General features: G+C 34.0%; 3 protein-coding genes and 1 non-coding gene across 7 annotated transcripts; 2 read left to right on the top strand and 2 right to left on the bottom strand.

The window, feature by feature from the left end:
* Positions 1–1,075: 1,075 nt before the first annotated feature.
* LOC133287274 (small nucleolar RNA snoR109) lies at positions 1,076–1,180 on the bottom strand. The gene has a single exon (XR_009748222.1). It is a non-coding gene; the product is annotated as a small nucleolar RNA snoR109 (small nucleolar RNA).
* Positions 1,181–1,711: 531 nt separating this feature from the next.
* LOC133287263 (uncharacterized) lies at positions 1,712–7,108 on the top strand. Of its 3 annotated transcripts, none has more exons than XM_061484834.1 (3): positions 1,712–2,191; positions 6,014–6,187; positions 6,604–7,108. In XM_061484834.1, the coding sequence occupies exons 1-3, from the start codon at positions 1,847–1,849 to the stop codon at positions 6,727–6,729; spliced, it is 645 nt and encodes a 214-aa protein (XP_061340818.1). In that variant the 5' UTR covers positions 1,712–1,846; the 3' UTR covers positions 6,730–7,108. The 3 variants fall into 3 exon arrangements, with proteins under 3 accessions (XP_061340818.1, XP_061340820.1, XP_061340817.1); XM_061484836.1 differs by having other exon boundaries at positions 6,014–6,196; positions 6,598–7,108; XM_061484833.1 differs by having other exon boundaries at positions 6,598–7,105.
* Positions 7,109–7,651: 543 nt separating this feature from the next.
* On the bottom strand, positions 7,652–11,456 carry LOC133287228 (mitochondrial pyruvate carrier 4). Of its 2 annotated transcripts, none has more exons than XM_061484794.1 (5): positions 11,338–11,456; positions 9,939–9,983; positions 9,606–9,658; positions 8,414–8,487; positions 7,652–7,965 (listed from the first exon to the last, which is right to left on the bottom strand). In XM_061484794.1, the coding sequence occupies exons 1-5, from the start codon at positions 11,390–11,392 to the stop codon at positions 7,926–7,928; spliced, it is 267 nt and encodes an 88-aa protein (XP_061340778.1). In that variant the 5' UTR covers positions 11,393–11,456; the 3' UTR covers positions 7,652–7,925. The 2 variants fall into 2 exon arrangements, with proteins under 2 accessions (XP_061340778.1, XP_061340777.1); XM_061484793.1 differs by having other exon boundaries at positions 7,657–7,965; positions 9,939–10,037.
* A 2,298-nt stretch (positions 11,457–13,754) lies between these two features.
* On the top strand, positions 13,755–17,584 carry LOC133287253 (probable carboxylesterase SOBER1-like). Its single transcript, XM_061484819.1, has 6 exons — positions 13,755–13,991; positions 14,240–14,292; positions 15,797–15,920; positions 16,064–16,185; positions 17,012–17,119; positions 17,205–17,584. The coding sequence occupies exons 1-6, from the start codon at positions 13,844–13,846 to the stop codon at positions 17,292–17,294; spliced, it is 645 nt and encodes a 214-aa protein (XP_061340803.1). The 5' UTR covers positions 13,755–13,843; the 3' UTR covers positions 17,295–17,584.
* The last annotated feature ends 1,730 nt before the right edge of the window (positions 17,585–19,314 follow it).

The raw sequence follows: 19,314 nt of genomic DNA, 5'->3' as shown, positions 1-19,314 counted from the left end.
ACCTTTAATCCTCTGAATCAAAAAGAAAAACGGATGAGAGGGGACAGGGGTCACATGTCTTAGTAACCAGCTGTTGCGCATCAACAGAATCCCCCTCCAAGATTATTTGCCTCACATCATGACTCTAAGCCCATTCTAGACAGTAAGATAACCCCAAAGCTCGGCTAATAGAGTTGTCTGTTGACCCAATCTTCTAGAAAAACCAGTAAGCCATTCCCCAGTCCTATCTCTTATGACCCCTCCACAAGCCATTCTGCTGCCACTATCTTTAGCCAACCAACCGGAGGAAAATTCCATCTGATCAAAGTTTCTATTGCTGGTTTTGGGGCTTACCCAGCAGATAACAGCACATCATCAGCTTGCTCAATGTTTCTAATTGTCACAAGGGCCTGGTGTCAGATATCTTGAGGTCTCATGCTAGTTGTGTTGAATACTTTCTCTCTTTCCAAAACAGCCAACATAACACACCAGAAGCTAATTTACATTTTCAATCCATCTTTTCATGACACTGTCAGAAAAAAAATCTGAAAATTTACATTTAAGCCAGATAATGTTCCAGTTTTTTTTATGATTAGTAAGTCAAGACTCCTGTCTCTCTCCCTCAATTTTACCCATTGCAAGTGATTATTTTGGTACTTTTTTTTACATACTTTTTTGTTGTTAGTATCACAATGGCTAAAATTGATTCAACACTATATTTTTGTTTTCCAATTCCCAAACAGCCCTTAGATTTAGACATAAAAATTGCAACTACAAAAAGTGGTGTTTTTTTCTCATTGCCGCAAGTTGGCTGAGATTCACAAACAATTTAAATTTATTCAGATCAAAAGAATACGTAAATGTAGGCACTGTTAGACGCAAGCTGCTGATAAAACAAAGCAGATTGCCTGGAAAGTGACCCTTTTCAGAAAAAAAAAAAAAGTTTTCAATGTAAGAGAAAGGTCTTCGAAAAAAGCCAAATCTTAGGCTTGTTTCCCTCTTCTCCCCTTCTCATCGCAATATTAAAACGGTGAAACAAACTAAAAAAAAAATAAAACAAAATAAAAATTGAACTTTGGAAGGAACAGAGTAAATGAAATGTAAGAAGCTCGGTAAGCAGATTTGTTGACAGAGAACCAAAATGGATCTCACAACAACCGGCCAGATAGCTTCTCTAATCGAATTCATTTGGCTACAGCCACTATGGCACATTCAAGATCAAGGGTACTGGTTATTTCGTTTCCACCCTTCCCTTGGTACATGTAGCCTCCCCACAAAAAGATAAACTCATAACCAAGAATTTCAGAAAGAACGATGAACAACCAGAAAATTTGAAAGATTTGAGGAAATCAGAAATTGTGGCTGCTAACTCAAGAGGCATAAACGACCCCATCTGTAACCCTAACCCTAGAAAACATTTGGGCTTTACAAGGGGTCTAGCTCTGTATTTATAGTCAGCATGTAGCTCTGGGCTGAGAACAGATCATGGCCGTTCATCTTCTTCCAATCTGATGGATAAGAAGTGACCAGTATAATTAAATATTAATATGAGAAGAAAATTTTCCAAAAAAAAGGAAAGGAACCGTAATTTTCTTTTTTTAAGTAGATATGATATAATTCAATATTTTTTAAAATGAAATAATAAAATAAAAAATTATTATGAAACATATCTATTATTCTTTTTTCACTTTTATAAATATTATGTAAAAGAGACTTTGCGTTTAGAGAGAGAAAGAAAGGGTTTTGTAGAGGGAGAGAGAATTTCCAAATCCAAACTCCAATTATTACTAAAAAATAACAACTTTTTGGTAACGCGAATCGGAGGGCTCAGCGAGTCACCACCTGAGTCAGTGCCGGCAGATCTGAGATGGAGGGAGTTGGGGCCCGACTCGGGCGATCCTCAACCCGGTACGGACCGGCCACTGTGTTCACTGGACCGGTGAGGAAGTGGAAGAAGAAATGGGTTCACGTTTCGCCCTCCACTGCTTCCTCTAATTCTAACACCAATCACAATCACAATCACAGTCACAATCACACTTCTAACGGTAATAACGGTTCCCATCTTGTTCTTTACAAATGGACCCCTATAACCCAAAGCCAGAACACCAACGCCAACAACACCAACGGTAATGGTAACACTAAGGACGCTGCGGCTGCGGAACCACCACCACCAACGGAAGAGCCACCTCGGAGGAAATTCAAATATGTTCCGGTATTTCGTTTACAATGCACTCCTTTTGTTTTATTGGCCTTGGATTGAATCTTGATTGTGTTTTCATGAGTTTAGACTAGGGTTTTATCGATGAATTGAGAGAAGCATAACAAGATTTGGTGCTTAGGATTTGGAGTTTAGACTAGGGTTTTATGAGCTTGGTTTTCCTTTTCGGGACCAAGATGAAAAAAGCATTTGTATGGTAATGGCAATGTGCATTAAAGAGGACTTCTTCTTTTTTTCTCTTTTTATCAATGCGTTGAAAATATGTGTTGCCCTGCTTAGTTAATGTGCCACAACCAAATGTTCTGCATATGCATACCAAAAATATGTATAGATTTAAGGGCTGAAAAAATGCATTTTGGGTGCGGCTGAATGTTTTAGAGAATAATTAAACCATTAAAAAGACCCTCACCCAACACCTTTAAGGTTTTGGGTTGAAGTGGTTTTTTACATGGTATCAGAGCTTCAATAGTCACGAGATCACAAGTTCAATCCCCAACTTTCTAATGGAATTAAATAAACACAAGGTAATGGTAAACCAAAAATTGGGTCTTTGAATATTCACGCTTTAAGCTCAAAGGGCTCTTTGCGTGAGGGGATGTGAGAATAATATAAACCATTAAAAATGCCCTCACCTAACACCTTAAGGTTTTGGGTTGAAGTGGTTCTTTACACCTATGTCCACCAAATATGTTATTAGTCTTGTGCAAGGATGCTATCAAATATGTTCTTGTGGATCCTCGTTGGTTTTCCGTGGCTGAATAGTTAGTTTCGTATTTCTGTCAATTTTTGCATTTAAATTTTCTTAAATTCATCAACAACAGCAACTACAACATAAGCCTCCCCCTTCTCAAATTCATCAAATTTGGGGGACAAATTCAATTTCTGTGGTTGGTAACCCAAGTAATATGCACTTGAAGCGTACTTCACATTGGCTAAACTGGAATGTAAGGACTACAATATTGGATATCCTGATAAATTGGGTCTTATTTGGCATTACTTGTTTTCTTGTTGTCCTTTATTTTTCAAGCATTATTAAAACTTGTGTCTTGATATGCCTTCATATGGTCATTCCATTTTTATTTTTTATTTTTTAATTGTATTTTTATTTAGAAGATAATAAGAAAATAATGGAGCAATGAAATTACAAATAACTGGTCATTTACCGCAGCTTCCTAGTTTTCTGGTTTAGATTTATATATATTGAAGATATCAAGATATTATGGGACTAAATTATGTTGATAAGAGTTTTAAATTAAACTTGAGCCATATATTACTCCCTGTGCATGTGTGTGTGTGTGTGTGAGAGAGAGAGAGAGAGAGAGTATTCAAATTTTCCAAGATATAATTTTGATTGGAATTGACATTCGACTGAATTAGGTAGCACAGGGTATTTATCATTCTTCCACATATACCTCATAGAATCTGTTTTTCAAGTGTGATTAAAACCGACGGAGAAAAGGAAGAAAGATAAGAATTGTGAGGATTCTTATTTTTTAAGATCAATTTTTCTCTCGTTATTTAGTAAAATACTAAAATGCCTTTTTTTTTGTGTGTGGCTTTCCAGATGACAAAAGTATAAGAACCAATTAGTTTTTGTTATAGGAAACTCCAAGAAATAATATTGGGGGTGTAGATTAGCTGGCTGATATTCATATTCCCAAATGTCATCATGTGAAACTACCTACTCTGCAGTACTGCTTGGGATACAGTTGGCCAAAAGTTTTAAGAAGCTAGAATCAGTAACAAGAAAAAAGGTTTATAATTTTTTGTCCCGCCTTCTATTAACCTTCAAGTGTGCAAGTTCTTTGTTTAAGAAATGAAATTCACTCTAGAATGAAACTATGAATGCACCAAGATGGAAATATGGTAAGTCCTGTGCTAAAAGTGTCTGAGTGGTAACAAAATAAAGGTAATTAAGGAGAATACCTATCAAAAAGTGGTGGTGGTTTTGACTGAGGATAGGATTTGGAAAATAACACATGATGAATGCAAGTATGGAACTTGTATGATAAAAGTAAGTGACATGATTCAAATATCAGAACCAGAGTTCTATGAAAAAGGAAAACGAAATGAGAACCAAAGAGTGTTGGAGGGAAACCAGGGCTGTTTTGGTGGAAGTGGAAAGGAAGGATATCTTTGCAAAGCAGGTTGTCGCCTTAGATAGAGTCTAATGGGAAAAGAGGATCTATTTGGCAGAACTATTCACCCACAGCCAAACTATTTTTCAGTAATTCGTTATTGTGTTTATACTTGTAGATATCCTGATCTATCTCTTCAACTTATGTATTCTTTTTTTGGGCGGGGGTAATTCAGCTTCCTGTGTTGGCAGGTGGTTCTTAGTTGAATACATCTATGGGATAGCTGATCTCATTTTCTGAACAGCTGATAATATCATTTCGTTTCCTGATAAATGTTTGTACTTGTAGGATTATTGGTAGAATATCCTGGTTAAGCTTTTTTGTCTGTTCTAATATTATTTTAGGTAATGGTATATTTAGTGTGTTAAGACAAGCATAATAATTCTATTAAACCATAAACCCCCAATTTAGTCCTCAAAAAATTAGCCACATCAATTTCGTCCTCAAATAATATCAAGTTGGTCCCGGTAAACAGTAACTTGATAACTTCTGGACTATTTTCATGTCAAAAGATATTATTCGAGAACCAAATTGATGTTCTGAAAATCATTTGAGGACTAAAATGGGGGATCACTCTACTTTTAACCATCCTGATGCATCTTTAGTTTGTTAGATCTAAAGAAAGTGGTTTGCCAATACTGCATCACTGATATAATTTCAGAGTAGAGTTATTAATGTAGTTAGCCACAGATTGGCTGTCAAAGAGTCATCTGTCTCCTCTCGTTAATGATGCTTTCACGTGATTTTGTTTCTCAACAATAGTTGGATTGGATGCTGATCACATACTGATACAAACCAGAAACTAAAAAAGAGATGGATCTATAAGAAAACCTCAAATCTGTATTGAAATTACTGGAACTAACAACAAGGTTTGACCATGAAAGTGATAACAGTGACAAACTACAGGACAGATAACTCAAGAGACAAATGCTGAAATGGAAATAACAGTAAGGGAGAAGGATAAACAGAAAACAAATTCCCAGAAGAATTGGAGAGCTTATGGTCTCTACCAAGCCCAAAGTCTTCAATGCCTAAAATGTCATATTCCTTCAGAATTCCCTCCGCATTTAACACATGTTGTCTCACACCTCTTAACCATTTTCCATAACAAACTTTTCTTTCTTTGCTGAGTCAGCAATAAAGGTGCATAACTCCCTGAATTTCTTCATACGGTTGACCTGCATCTTGGGTGGAGTCATATCACATACCTAGGCGTAATCCTGGGATTTTGTCTGTGTTGTACTGTTGTAGACTTGTAGTGTTGCATTGTGTACTTCACACTTTTGTTGGAGATGATATGTGCAACCTTCAATGGTGTTTGTCATATTCTCTATGAACACATTCTCTGGCTCTTAGGTAGAGTTTACCCCTCAGAACAAGAATCACCAGTGATTTTGCTTTCAAATTCAATAGTATTATACATATGATCTTTGTTAAAAATTATCACAAAACTGTGGTTTTCAACAATAATAAATATAATTGACTAGCTGGAGTTTGTGTTCCATGGTGTACTTGAAGTCCTCTTTGTTACACTCACACTGTCGAGGAATCATTTCAGTGTTCCTGCTTTTGGTTCTGATTAGACTTGGTTGATGATAATGAATTAATACTGGTTTTTTCTGTTAATTGGTAATGAGGATTGGGAAGACGAAGTAATCTGGTGTTTTGGATGATGCAGGTTGCTTTACTAGAGGAGCAGAGAAATGAGGCTGCAGAAAATGAGGGTGCTGAGAAGGTTGAAGATGAATCTAAACCTATGGATGCTGATGCAAGTGCAGCTGAACCAACTCACAAGAATGAGACTTTGGATGAAAAACCTGACATAAATGATGTTCCGATGGAAGAAAGTCAGGTGAACTTTGCTTGTCTCTTCATTTACTTTTTGTTTTTTCGCATATTCTTCCATGCTTCCGAAGTATTGTCTAGAAAGTAATAACTGCAATCCATAATCTATACTAGGCTGATATAAATTGATGAAAAGGCACCATTCCTGCAGTTAAAATTAGATAATGATGGTTCTCATCTGTCTTTATGGACTTCGGACAAGTTATGTGGTCCAAACAAGCATTAATGCATTATGCAATTTGAAAAGTTATGGATTGAACATTACTATCATGTAACTTAGTAATCTACATATCCCAAACTTGTCTTTGCCCAAACTCAATTTAAAGTCCACACTCCACAGCAGTGACTAATGAGCTACTTGATCTAATTTCTTTTTATAATTTTATTTTCAATATTGACTTTGGTCTTATATTTCAGTCTCAGGACAAAAATCAAGTAGTACGTCAAGATTTAAATGAAAGTACATTGGATTTAAGTTTGGGCTTGACATCACATGATGACGAACATGATTCTGATTCGAAAACTAATCAAACAAGAGATGGCCAGTGACGCAAGGTGAACTAAGTGTTACTGGTATATGAACAGGGGCCTCATGATTCTCTTTGGACAGTGAGAACATAAATGCTTCGGTCTATACATTTGTCTGATGAAAGGGAACGCCCACTGGTTAATTTAGGTTGGATTATTGTGACGGCATATGCCAAAAGTATTGATTTTTCTATTATTATTATTATTATTATTCAAGTGTCCTTGCTGGACTGAATTGTAATTTGTAATATGTATTGCGGGAACAAAAAATATACCTTTTCCCATCCTTGGACAGATTTTGCCCCCCTGATATTTATTGAGATAGGACATCCTGGACTTAGAAGCTGGAGCTAAAATGAATATTTTTTTTTCTTGTTTAATTCAAACAACATTCTTGATGAAATTGTGCGATTGAGTACCTCATTGTGGTTACGGTAGAACCATTTTTCTTTGTGCACTGTACTTACTACTAAAGTTAGCGAATTTATTTCATCTTTTAATTTTATATGTATATAGTAACAGTATAATAAACTTGAAAAGCAATATCTTCTAGTTTTATGCGTACAGAGTGACTGTCTAATAAACTTGAAAAACAATTAATTATGTCAGCCACTTCGAATATGTAGACAGAGAACAGTAATGACCCATTTTTCTGTACATATGCTATATTATTTCATCATCGTCCACATATGCTTGGGGATTCTCCCACTTTCGTAACTTTCAGTAATTCCCATATTAATCTACATATTCTACTGATTTTATTTAGTCCAACCAGTTTAACAACTTCCGAGTCTAAATTTGTTATTCTGTACTGGAACTGAATCCTTCACTCTTAGATTAGAAGATTAGGCAATATTCAACCCATCTACAATAGCACATACTGGCGAGCATAGTAATGGTAACCACTTCAATTTGCAGATTAAATGCGAATGTAATAGCTTGAAGACCTAATAGTAATGGTAACCACTTTAATTTGCAGATAAACAGCGAATGTAATAGCTTGAAGAGCTATGGATCTATAATGATAATAAAAAGTATCGAGACGCCCATTAGAACTGTAACATTTAATTGCCCACTTATCTTGAGTCCCTTATTCTATTAACAATCAAATACTGTAGCAAAATACACAAACTTGAGAATGATTTAACAGTTTGAATTACAATCAGGGCATCCGACTCCAAATACACAATAACTTATGATTTTCAAATTCTTCGTCGTCATTCTTTTGCAGCAGCTGCCTCTGAGGAATAATCATGCCTGGAAAGTAGCGTAAGTTAAATATATGTATCATGGAGATGCATGTCTAGTGCCAACAACAATCATTGCAACAGTACCAAAATATAGCGTAGGTTATCACCCAAAGATAATCTAAAACATAAGGCAGAGTTTCATTTATCTTGTAAATGTATTTCTTCCCACTTATTGCCAACATTTTAAATTTTGAGGAAAATATCAAGATTTGATATTCTGATCAATTAGACCCAATACACTCAAGAAAGTAAACTTCATTAATTATTGATAAAACAAAGTACGGCTAATGTATGAGGTTCCCACTATGCTGGGGCCTGGGAAGAGTTAGATGTACACAACCTTAACCCCCCCACATGCACAAATGTCTTGTTTCTGTGACTAAAACCCATAAAAACTAGGCCACAAAGTAGCAATGGTACCACAACTCAAATAAATAATGATAAATATCACTCACCGCAATTTGCGTGATAGTTGGTATATGCCTGTCCCTGCCATTGCAACGTTAACACTAAATAGGTTCCAATTTTTCTGCAAAAAAGAAAATAATTGCCATAAATGTATCTGGATTATGCAAAATTGTATTGTACCCAGAAGCAAAAAAGAAAGCTATGTTCTTGATAATAACTCAGAAATTAATCTATAAAGTAGCTTTCATTTTTCCCACTGTTATTTCTCTTTAGCCATTATGATCAGTAAACAAAAGTTCAGAAAGTAATTGTCAAGCAAAAAAGTAGTCCTAAATGTCATTGTGTTAATTAAGAGATCAAAATTCTTGTATGTATGTTTCAAGTTATACACTGAGCCTGGTATGTAAATTTAAAATTTAGGCAGAGATGGTTATTGTTCTGGACCCTCATAGCGGGTCCCACAGCTTCTAGAAGCAACTGACCAAGATAAGTGACAAGCAAAAGAGATAAAATATATAATCCACTATCCTATCTCCCCAACAGTTTAACCCTCATTAGGATTCTTCACCTACAAGTAACCCCACCTATAAATAATGGATTAAGCCTCTTATGTACACACTCTTCGAACCCTACTATAGTAATTGTCACTGTACACACATCCCACACCTTTGGCCTTGCACCTCCACCATAGTATACAATGATCTGTCATCCCTTACGGAGTCTCTTCCACAGACCACCACGAGCGTACAGATCCTAGATTTATTAGTGACATTCAGTCATACACATTCACGATCCACTCGGAGTGAACAGTTATCACACACACATAGGGGAGTTGTTTGGTATACAATAAAAATTCAGAGAAAGCATACAAAAGATGAAACACTATGCGACACCAAGGATAATGGAGAAAATAATAAATGTCCAAAAGAACTATATTATTTATCTCATCACTTAATTAGACCATGAAAAACAAGAATAAATTGCATAGTAAAAGTACCACGTCACAACCTATTTGATGTCATATAACCAACAAGCCAAGTAAGTCATACTTTTGCAATGCAGGAAAAGAGAACTATGCAATTACAAACCAGAATTATGTACATATCATGTAAGTGATGAAGCAAAATTATAAAATTTAGCTTGCATTTAAAGTCTATACATCATTCTCATTGTCGACATATACATCATTATTGGCTGAAATAGTTAAGAGCAATCTGTCTTTAAAAAAATCAAACTTACTGGAGTGATTACAGTGCTGTAACGTGACCAGATAAGTCCAGTAGCTGTGACCGCTGTGTAAAAAACAAAAGGCATCGGCAACCTATAGATGTAAATAAAACCCAAAACATGACAATATATGCTAAAACTGCTTGCAACTTGAATACAGCATTCTATAAACCCATCCACTTGTGCACGTCTGTACCTTTCAAGAAATCCAGACATGCACATGTATGTAAGACAGTAAGAGTGAATGACGAGCAAAAACACATGCGGGTGCGCACCCGTGAGCATGTGTGTGTGAGAGGTCCATAATACATAATAGTAAATGCAGTTGTATATGCACATGCCTACCTATTTGCTGAGGATAGGAAAGTTTCTCAGGTGGTTTAGAGAAATCAGCAATATTGGCAATGCTGATACCCCACTTAAACGTAGGTGCCCAGAAGTGAACTGCATAAAATAAATGGTTAATTTATGAATTGATATAGGTTGAAAATGACAATGCTAACACTTAATAACAACATTGGTGACTAATAAGGAATGCTAGCACTTAATACACAAGAAATAAGACCGGAGTTTTGAGTCCTTGGAGATTAAGAATGCCACTGATTCTAAAAATCTTTTAACAGGACATATGGTGTCAAATATTCAAACCTAAGTCATTACTTAAGAAAACATATTCACAGCTATTCAAGGACATCCATATAAGCACCAATATACTCTTAGGTCTGTTAAAATTGAAGCTACTCTCAAAAGTTGGTTGATAAATCACAAAGTTGTGTCTCAACACCTGAATCTAACCTCAGTTAGTACTTCGTAACATCCGAATCTCAATAGTTGCACAGAACATATATAAATATTAATTAACTTCTCTCCAAAAGGCCCTCATTATGCAACCATCACTCCTTGAACTTCCAACATTTTCCTTGTATGGTTTTTGATTTTTTGATAATAACTAATTTCATGATGCAATTAAAACCCCAAGGCATGAAGCGTGTAGAGATTGCAAGTCCATCAAGATAAATTTGATTTGGATAAACACACCAAGCAATATACTCGAGTAAAATGAAATAAGACAGAGACTAATAAACGAATCCCACAAATCCACAACATCTAAGTAAAACTTGTGTAACCCTTAACAACCAAAAAAGACCATTTTTTCTTTTCTCAAGGTAAGGCCCAAAGTCATATCAAGTTAATTAAAAATAGAGTAAATATCATTTTTGGTGATCATCAAATTTGACAGTGTCCCTTTAGTCCCTAGCAAATAAAAAGGCTCATCGTGGTCCCTAAGAAATTCAAAATGGACTCATTTTAGTCCTTTTGAATTTACGAGGGACTAATATGAGTCTTTTTTTGAATTTATGAGTACCTCAATTTCAACTAAATGGGTCAATTTCAACTAGATGGGTCCATTTTGAATTTCTTAGAAACCACGGTGAGCCTTTTTATTTGTTAGAGACTAAACCTTCTTATTTACTAGGGACTAAAGAGGACTTCGTGAAGTTTTTTGAGGACCAAAAAAAAATATTTACTATTAAAAAACAAAAAAACTTAGGTTATAAACCAAACAGTGCACATGACCTTTCAACAAAACATTAAATCAGCAATTCTAATCTAAGCCAAATGGGTTGGATTGAAAAATCAACAACTGAGGAATGAAGATCCGAAGCGCCATTCGAAGAGAAAACGACAAATATATAAGAAAAACACGAAAGGATTCGATAAAACAAAAAGCGAAGTAACTCACTGGTTTTAGGCCCAGCTGGGTGATTCCATAAAGCTTGAAGCTTTGAAGCCGCCATGAATTGAAATTTCTTCTTCTTCTTCTTACCTTCGATTCAACGCGAAACGGGTACAGCTTCTGCTACTGCGACAAAGAAAGAATGAAAAGTTATTATTTATAATATATAGCTCAGTCATCTACGGATGGATGAGATCGACTCCACAATCTTAGTCAATCAAAGCGCGACACGTGATTCAAACCCGGTCAACCTACCTCTCACGTTGACCTATGTTAGGTTTGGGGCAAATTGGTAAAATCAATAGCTAAGCAAAGCTAAAATATCGTCGCAGAAAAAAGTGAATAGTTTATTTGATGGTTATAAAATATTCTCGTTTTTTTTTTTTTTATGATAATTCAGACTTGAATTAGAGCGAACGAGGAAGTTAATAAGTGATCATTGGCACTTAAATTCATTGCTCACCCAAGCTATAGTCCTTTTTAAAAAAAAAAAAAAAAATGATTGCTAAAAATAACATTGTAAAAATGATTCCTGTTTGGTTAGGATGGGTTAAATTACTTGAGAGTGAAATTTCCAAAAATAAATATTTAAATTGTGGGTTAATATTTTTTCTGCAAATAGGAGATGATTTTATCTCCTATAAATACATAAAAATAAATATCTTATTTTTTCTCTTTCTTTCTCTTCTTTTAATTGAACTCTATTCATTTTCATGTATATAAGAAATAAAATTATCATCAATTTTAAGAAGAAATACCAACCCCTTAAATTATTGTACAAATGTGGCTTTTTTGGTGGCACGTCAGTAAATTTTACCAAATTGTTAGAAACTCATTCTAGCTAGAAGAAATAAGAATTGATGTTTGTTCTGTCTGAGGGATTAAAATGCATTCTGCCATGAGTTTTAACTTGCCAGATAACTCAAAATCAGTTTCATGAATTCTAACACTGTAGAATCAATTTTGGGGAGCTAACATGAATTTGTGAGGCTTTATGCAGTTACAAAAATCCTTTATACTCCAAATTCACAACTTTCTAAAAATTATATCGTAAGTACATTACATATTACTAGAGTAATCATGAATATGGTTTCCTCCTGCATTGCGAACTGTCACAACCTAGCAAGATAACCTATGTTCAGTTATCCAAAATTAAATGGAGAAAAACGAAGTTGTGAATTTCTAGGAAGATTAAAAAAAGAAGCTGCTGTGAACTTGTGGTCAATAGATAATGCTCTTACTTTGGCTCATTATTGTGAAATTGATGATAGCTTCAAACCAGCTGAATTATTTGTTCATCATCGGGTGGCACCTTTCCTTGTCCATTTGGTGTCTCTTGACATGGCAAATGTACTCTTTTATAGAAATGTGTGTAGTTTCTTTTGTTGCTTGGGTGTCTGACCCTGTCTCTTTAACAAAAAAAACGATCAAGGGTGGTAATTTTGTTCTTTATTGTTTTTCTTCTTTTCAAATATTTTAGGACATTATCAAACGTGCTTCTGAGTGTCCTCCATTTGAGAAATGTGACTGAGAAATCAAAAGTATCTATGGTAAACACAAGATTCCCGCGATTTATGTTAAAAAGATATAATATATAAATTATTGATCTGTCTTTATTTTAAGCTTAAGATCTTGAATTAAATTGTTTTCTTATTATAGTATGAGTCTGTAGTCACCATGGCTTTGATAATATGATAAATAACTCGTTTAATTCAAAAGTTTAAATTTCTAGATGTAATAGTTGCTTTACATGGTCGATGATTACAAAGATTACTACTCACCGCTTTTATTTTTTATTGAAATTAAATCAGCACAAGGTAAAATTTAAAAAAATAGATTTGTGCAATATTCATACTTTAAACCCAAAAATTATTGCGTGAGAAGATATATTAAAGAAATATAATATATAAAAACTATTGATGGAGTTCACTTCTAAATTTAAGCTCTTGAATCGATGTTTTATGGATTTATAAGAAGTCCGGTAAATAGAGATTATTTGGATTTGTTAGAGAAATTTGATGTGAAGGTTGAGATTTGGTTAAATTTATTTATTTTTATCATTTTTATTTTCAACTTATCTCTTTTCACTTATAATATTTAAAATTTCATTTTATTTCTACTTTATTTCTTGTTTTTTTTTTTTTGGTAGAAATTCTTGTTTATAATACTTATGCCAAAAAAATAGTGAAAATAAACATTTTCTTCACAAAACCTTAAAAATAAGAAACATCATATTTTCGAAAAAATAAAAAACAAACCAAATACTATTATACGAGGATGTTGGAACGCTGTGGTTGGGCAAGACCCATGTGGAGTTGTCAGATGATTCAGATGGGCTGGGTTTACAAAAAAAACAATTGGAGATAGGAATAAGAACATGGAATTGACGAAAGAGAAGGGTAGTTAAAGACTTTTCACATATCTGGTTATCAAAATTGAGAAGAACCTTAGCTGAGAATGTGATCAAACCAACAAAAAGAGAGAGAGAGAGAGAGAGAGAGAGCAGAATCAGATGTCTCGAAGCGTTGTTGTGTGGCTTCACGGTCTTGGTGACTCAGGCCCTGCCAACGAACCCATTAAGACCTTATTCACTTCCCCCGAATTCACCAACACCAAATGGTTCTTTCCCTCTGCGCTTTCCTCTCCAGTCACTTGCAACTGTAAGTCCTAATTATTCTCTTTTCTATCAATTTATTATTGCTTGTATTCTATCTGTTCTGTATAATTATATCTCCTCCTATTCTTCTATTGTTTTTCTCTTGAATTTTCTGTTTGTTTTGTATATTTAACTGTGCATCCAACCAAATTTAAAAGCATCCGGTGGTGTTGTAGATATGATTCCGTTAAAATACCACATGCTTTTTCACTATGAAAGCTAATGAATATATTTATCTGTTTCTTCGTGTAGATGGCCATGAAATGCCCTCATGGTTTGACATTCATGAGATTCCTGTGACAGCTGTGAGTTCAGCTTTCCTTCTTCTCTTTGATTTTTAGTTTTAAAAAGTACTTTTTTTTCTTTTTCTTTTTCTTTTTTAATTTCACTGCTGTAGTGTCAATCTTGAAAGGAAAATAATGTACAGTTTATCAGTCAATAGCAATCCTCGTTGCTTTTTTATATTTCCATTCTCCCACTTTTTTTCTATGTTGCAGATTTCCTTCAGAAAGTAAATTTGGAGTATGTGTATTTTATTGTGATAGAATCCACATGTCTACTTGGCAGTGAGCATGATTCTGTGTAAATCATCACCCTTTTGTAATTTTTTCATGTTGGTGTTAACTAAATAAGAATCATGGAATGTGCAGAGTTCTCTTCTGTATTAGCCTTCATAATGGTTTGTTTGCTAATGCCTCGATGTACTGAGTTACTGACAATAACCTGAATTCGTTGGAGTTCTCAAGTGAATAATATGTTAGGTACCAAAGCAAAGAAGGGAAAAAGATTAAGAAAGAAGCGTGGATTGATAATTCTGAACCTTAACACTGTGTTACAATATGATGTTTAAGGGAAAATTACAGAGCAAGTAAAAGAGAAATACAGATGACAAAGATAAAATGGAAGAAAAAGATCTAAATGGTAACTATTGCCCAGAGGTTCTGGTTCTCTCCCAAGAGCCCATGAGTCCTAACTTTCCTAGATGATCCTTCCTCAGTCTTCCCCTTTCTATTTATAACAAACTGATTGCAAATAATGTGACTCCTCTAACCAACTTTCCCTCCATCCCCCAATATGAATCACCCTTTAATTCTAACATATGCTGTGCATGTGGGTCTTCTAATCCCCTACACCTCTTCCTCACATGTATTCTTCCATATTTATTTTCTGCCATACCATATCATAATACTTAATCTGCCGATAATCTTGTGGACTGGCAACATAATATTGGAATAAAGTATAAACTTCACCCCACCTTCTGTCTCAGATATACATATTGAATTATTGATAGTTGGTCATATATTATTATGCATACTGCCATCGATATATAAATCTTCCCCATTTTTTTTTGTCCTTGGCTAGTCCTACCCCTATATAAGTTGCCAATTTCTGTGCAATGCAAGTTACACCCTTCTTTTATTTGGGGCCCACCAGTGTGCCTCCTTATCTAAATCGCATGTGATTATAAACACGATCTTTTTTCTGTATTAAGTATCAGAAGTCACACCATATCTTCTCAATGTCATGTAACAAGTTTATAGAAGGTTTTTTTTTCCAGTTATCAGCTCACTTAACTTTATGAACGAAAAAATTTAAGTGTACAGGCTGAGAAACTTGAGTCATCCATTTTTTAAGAGATAATTTAGTCATATAACTTTCAGTTTTTCCCTGTTACACAATTGAGTCAAGAGATAAGTTCTTAATATTTACTAAGATCGGCGTGCTTATATTTTATCTTGTTCAGGATGAAGTTATTGATCACTTGATTTTATCGATTTATGTTGAAAACTATTTTGCTTACGTATTCAGGATTCTCCAAAAGACGAGAATGGTTTGCTTAAAGCTGTTCGGAATGTGCATGCTCTCATAGACAAGGAAATAGCTACCGGCACAAACCCTAACAATGTATTTATCTGCGGATTCAGTCAAGGAGGTTTCTTTCTTGCTTCCTCTGTCTCTGTATGTGTCTATGCATGTCTGTGTTTATATATGCGTACATCTCTCTTCACTCCTACCAATTCCTTAAAAGAAAAGAAAATGTATAAACATCTTGATAATGTTGACAACGTTTTGCAGGTGCCTTGACCTTGGCTAGTGTTCTACTGTACCCAAAAACTTTAGGTGGAGGAGCAGTCTTTAGTGGCTGGGTTCCATTTAATTCATCTATTATAGAACAAATTACACCTGAGGCAAAGCGGGTACTAATCTACAAGAATATCATTATGTCCCATCTTATTCCCTCTCCTTTTTTTGTCATACTTCCTCTTAGTCGAACTAGGTCCCTTCTCTTGGTTCACAACTCACTGCCTCTAGATCAAGAGCTTGTTTGTTTGAGGTTTTTCTCAACATGATGCAATGTTTGATGCAATATGTCTAGTTGTGATTTAAAGAAGCATGAATCCCAACAGCATAGGCCTAAAAGGAAACAAAGACTTCCTTCTGCATCTCAAACACATAGGCTATAAAATGTTTAGCTGGAAATATTTTTTTTTTTAAAACCTTATCTGTGGAACAAGAGGTGTGCTATATATGTACCGACAAAACCACACCACCTTGAACTTCATGGATTTTTTATTTTCATCATCGGTCAAGCAAAGATGGCAGTCATGTGGTTGTCCTCAATGGGACCTGTGTTCGGCTGATATAGAATTTTCCTTGGAACAATGACACTGCACAATCTCAAGTTGTTTTTGTCATGATAACCACTTTTCATATGAAGCATGAGCCTGACCCCAGAATAACTCGGTATAAATCAATGGGGTATTGAGATTTTTAAGGCATTATAATTTACATAGACAGTGTCAATTACTATTTCACTCATCTGATATGTACTTATTATCTATTTAATTTATGGGAAATGTTATATTTACAAATTTTTTGTTTACAAACTATACTAAGTATGATCGGTCATACTTCAATGAAAAGTGTACGATCGGTCATACTTAGTGTAATTTGTAAAAAAAGTTTGTAAACGGATCCTTCTCCTTTATTTATACTGACGTTGTATACAATAAATATCTGCAGACACCTATATTATGGTCTCATGGGATGGTCGATAGTACAGTCTTGTTCAAGGCCGGACAAGCAGGTCCCCCGTTTCTTGAAAAAATTGGTGTTAGCTGTGAGTTTAAGGTGATATTTCAAGTTTACAACACTTCAATAATTGGTTCATTGACCCTCGTGTTCATCATGATATAGACATTTATTCTAATTGCAGGCTTATCCTGGTCTTGCCCACTCTATAAGCAATGAGGAGCTGCGATATCTTGAGTTATGGATCAAGGCACGCCTACAGAGTTCTTCCTAATGTTTTCTGGTCTTGCAATATTTTTCTTTTTCTAGTTGGTGTAGTTTGGTATGGTCTGCAAGACAGTTATTCCTACTCAAATGGGGAGATAGCGATGGCTACCTGCATTGCATATTTATGGTAATATTGAATGGAAAAACATAAATTTATATGTATATGCGTATGTGTAATATATATATATATATATATATATATATATATATATATATATAAAAGCAATTTTGTAATTTTACAATTTGTAGGAGGATCCCAAAAAATTACAGGGAATTGGCATCCTTATTTTAAATGTTTAACATGAATCGAAAATTTCTTGACCTCTACTTAAAAAAACAAAATCTTGACCAGTTACTCATTTTCCCATATCACCATTAGCTTTTTGACAAAAATATACTTTAGGTTTTTCTCCCTCTTCGTGAATGCAATAATTTGTTTTAAGCTAAAGATCTATTTTTTATTTTATTTTTGGTTAACAATCATTTATGAAATTAGGGATGGCAATTTACCAGTGATAGAACACAATGATAATTTCATGTTTGGGTTGATCCGCATTTACATTCAAATTGGCAAAAAAGTGATAAAAATTACATGTATTGTTGCGTGTAACTTACAACATGATATTAACCCGCATTTTTATAATTAATTATGTTTTTATCAGTGAGTTATTTATGTCATGTTATTGTTTAATTATTAGTACTACATGTTATTGTTTAATTATTAGTACTAATTGGTGAAAGGACATTCAGTATGTATATTACTTGTGTTATGTAATATCATATCAATGTCAAAAACACAAAAATTTAAGATTAGCAAGTTATTCATATAATGTTCATGTCGGAGATTTAATACGAGACTCTATTTGTGTCATGTTCAGATTTTTGTCAGACGTGGACCCAAACACAAATAAAACCCATTGGCATAAATTGTATATGAAATTATAGGTAATAATGAATTTGGTTGACCATTCTAGGTAAAAAATATTATCAAAGTAATATTTTTTTAAAAAGTTATTTATCTTGTTTGGGATAACAATGACATGAGGCGCAATTAAGACAAAGCGTTAATCCACTTAGCGTCTCTCTTCTTAAAAATAAATGAATAATAAAAGAATGACAAGTACCAAACGAACTAAGATCTCTTTAGAGATTGTCAAGTGGTATTTTCCCTTTTTAATAATTAAATTATAATTATAATATAAATGCATCCCTACAAGGCTACAATGAACAAACAAGCCAAGCGAGCTCGATTCAAATAAGTAAATAACTCTACTGAGGAGATTTGTTTACTTTTTTTTTGTTGTTCTAATATGTAATACGAGTAGGCAATTTGTTGATACCAAGAATGATAAATAAAAGCTAGAGTTACATGTATTCTTGTTCGAGAATCCACATCCAGTGGAGTCAAAGGGTAACAAATGGGAACGAATTTTCTTAGTCTTTTATTCACAAATCAATAATGAGTAATTAAAATAATAATTTCTTCTTTCCCGTTTTACAAACTTCTTTTATTAAAATTCACTATCATTGATTTATAAATGAAAGATGAGATCTTTCCCATGATCATATCAAAATGAGAGCATTAATGGGTCACGATAAATATCATTTATAAGAGAAGAAAAGAAATAAAGTAGAATAAGGGCATTACATCATCCTCTTTTCAAGGACAAGAGTTCCTATTTTGTGCCTAAGATGAAGGATGGATTGATTTGCCGACTATCGGCAAGAGTTTGAAAAAAAAAAAAAAATACCTCTCATTTAACAATTCTCAATAAATGCATTACGTGCATTGTGAGAGGTTAAATTTTATTTATTAAAAAAAGTAGTTTAGAGTAAAAGTTAATGAAAGATGTTATTAATAAAATTAAAAAATCAAAATTATATCTTATAAAAATGAATTATCTCATGTTTTCTTTTAAGATTATCATTTCACGTGAAAAATCTTTATTGTTTATTCACATACCAATGATTACGATTTTAATAATAAAATTTGTAAAATATAGATCAGGAAAAGATCATATTAATTG

This window comes from Gastrolobium bilobum, unplaced genomic scaffold (assembly GCF_033153095.1).
Source record: "Gastrolobium bilobum isolate Gb01-03AN ecotype WA unplaced genomic scaffold, APGP_CSIRO_Gbil_v1 utg609, whole genome shotgun sequence".
In the NCBI taxonomy this organism is placed as follows: Eukaryota; Viridiplantae; Streptophyta; class Magnoliopsida; order Fabales; family Fabaceae; genus Gastrolobium; species Gastrolobium bilobum.
Note: the sequence above shows the minus strand (reverse complement) of the source record. Positions and strands in the feature narration are given on the sequence as shown.

Coding starts and splice junctions, on each gene's coding strand:
- LOC133287253 (XM_061484819.1), top strand. CDS start 13,844: ATGTCTCGAAGCGTTGTTGTGTGGCTTCACGGTCTTGGTGACTCAGGC. Junction 14,293..15,796: donor ATGAGATTCCTGTGACAGCT/GTGAGTTCAGCT, acceptor TTACGTATTCAG/GATTCTCCAAAAGACGAGAA. Junction 17,120..17,204: donor GTGTTAGCTGTGAGTTTAAG/GTGATATTTCAA, acceptor TTCTAATTGCAG/GCTTATCCTGGTCTTGCCCA.
- LOC133287228 (XM_061484793.1), bottom strand. CDS start 11,392: ATGGCGGCTTCAAAGCTTCAAGCTTTATGGAATCACCCAGCTGGGCCT. Junction 9,659..9,938: donor TTCCTATCCTCAGCAAATAG/GTAGGCATGTGC, acceptor TTTTTTACACAG/CGGTCACAGCTACTGGACTT. Junction 8,488..9,605: donor ACAGCACTGTAATCACTCCA/GTAAGTTTGATT, acceptor TCTTTTTTGCAG/AAAAATTGGAACCTATTTAG.
- LOC133287263 (XM_061484836.1), top strand. CDS start 1,847: ATGGAGGGAGTTGGGGCCCGACTCGGGCGATCCTCAACCCGGTACGGA. Junction 2,192..6,013: donor GGAAATTCAAATATGTTCCG/GTATTTCGTTTA, acceptor TGGATGATGCAG/GTTGCTTTACTAGAGGAGCA. Junction 6,197..6,597: donor AAGAAAGTCAGGTGAACTTT/GCTTGTCTCTTC, acceptor CTTATATTTCAG/TCTCAGGACAAAAATCAAGT.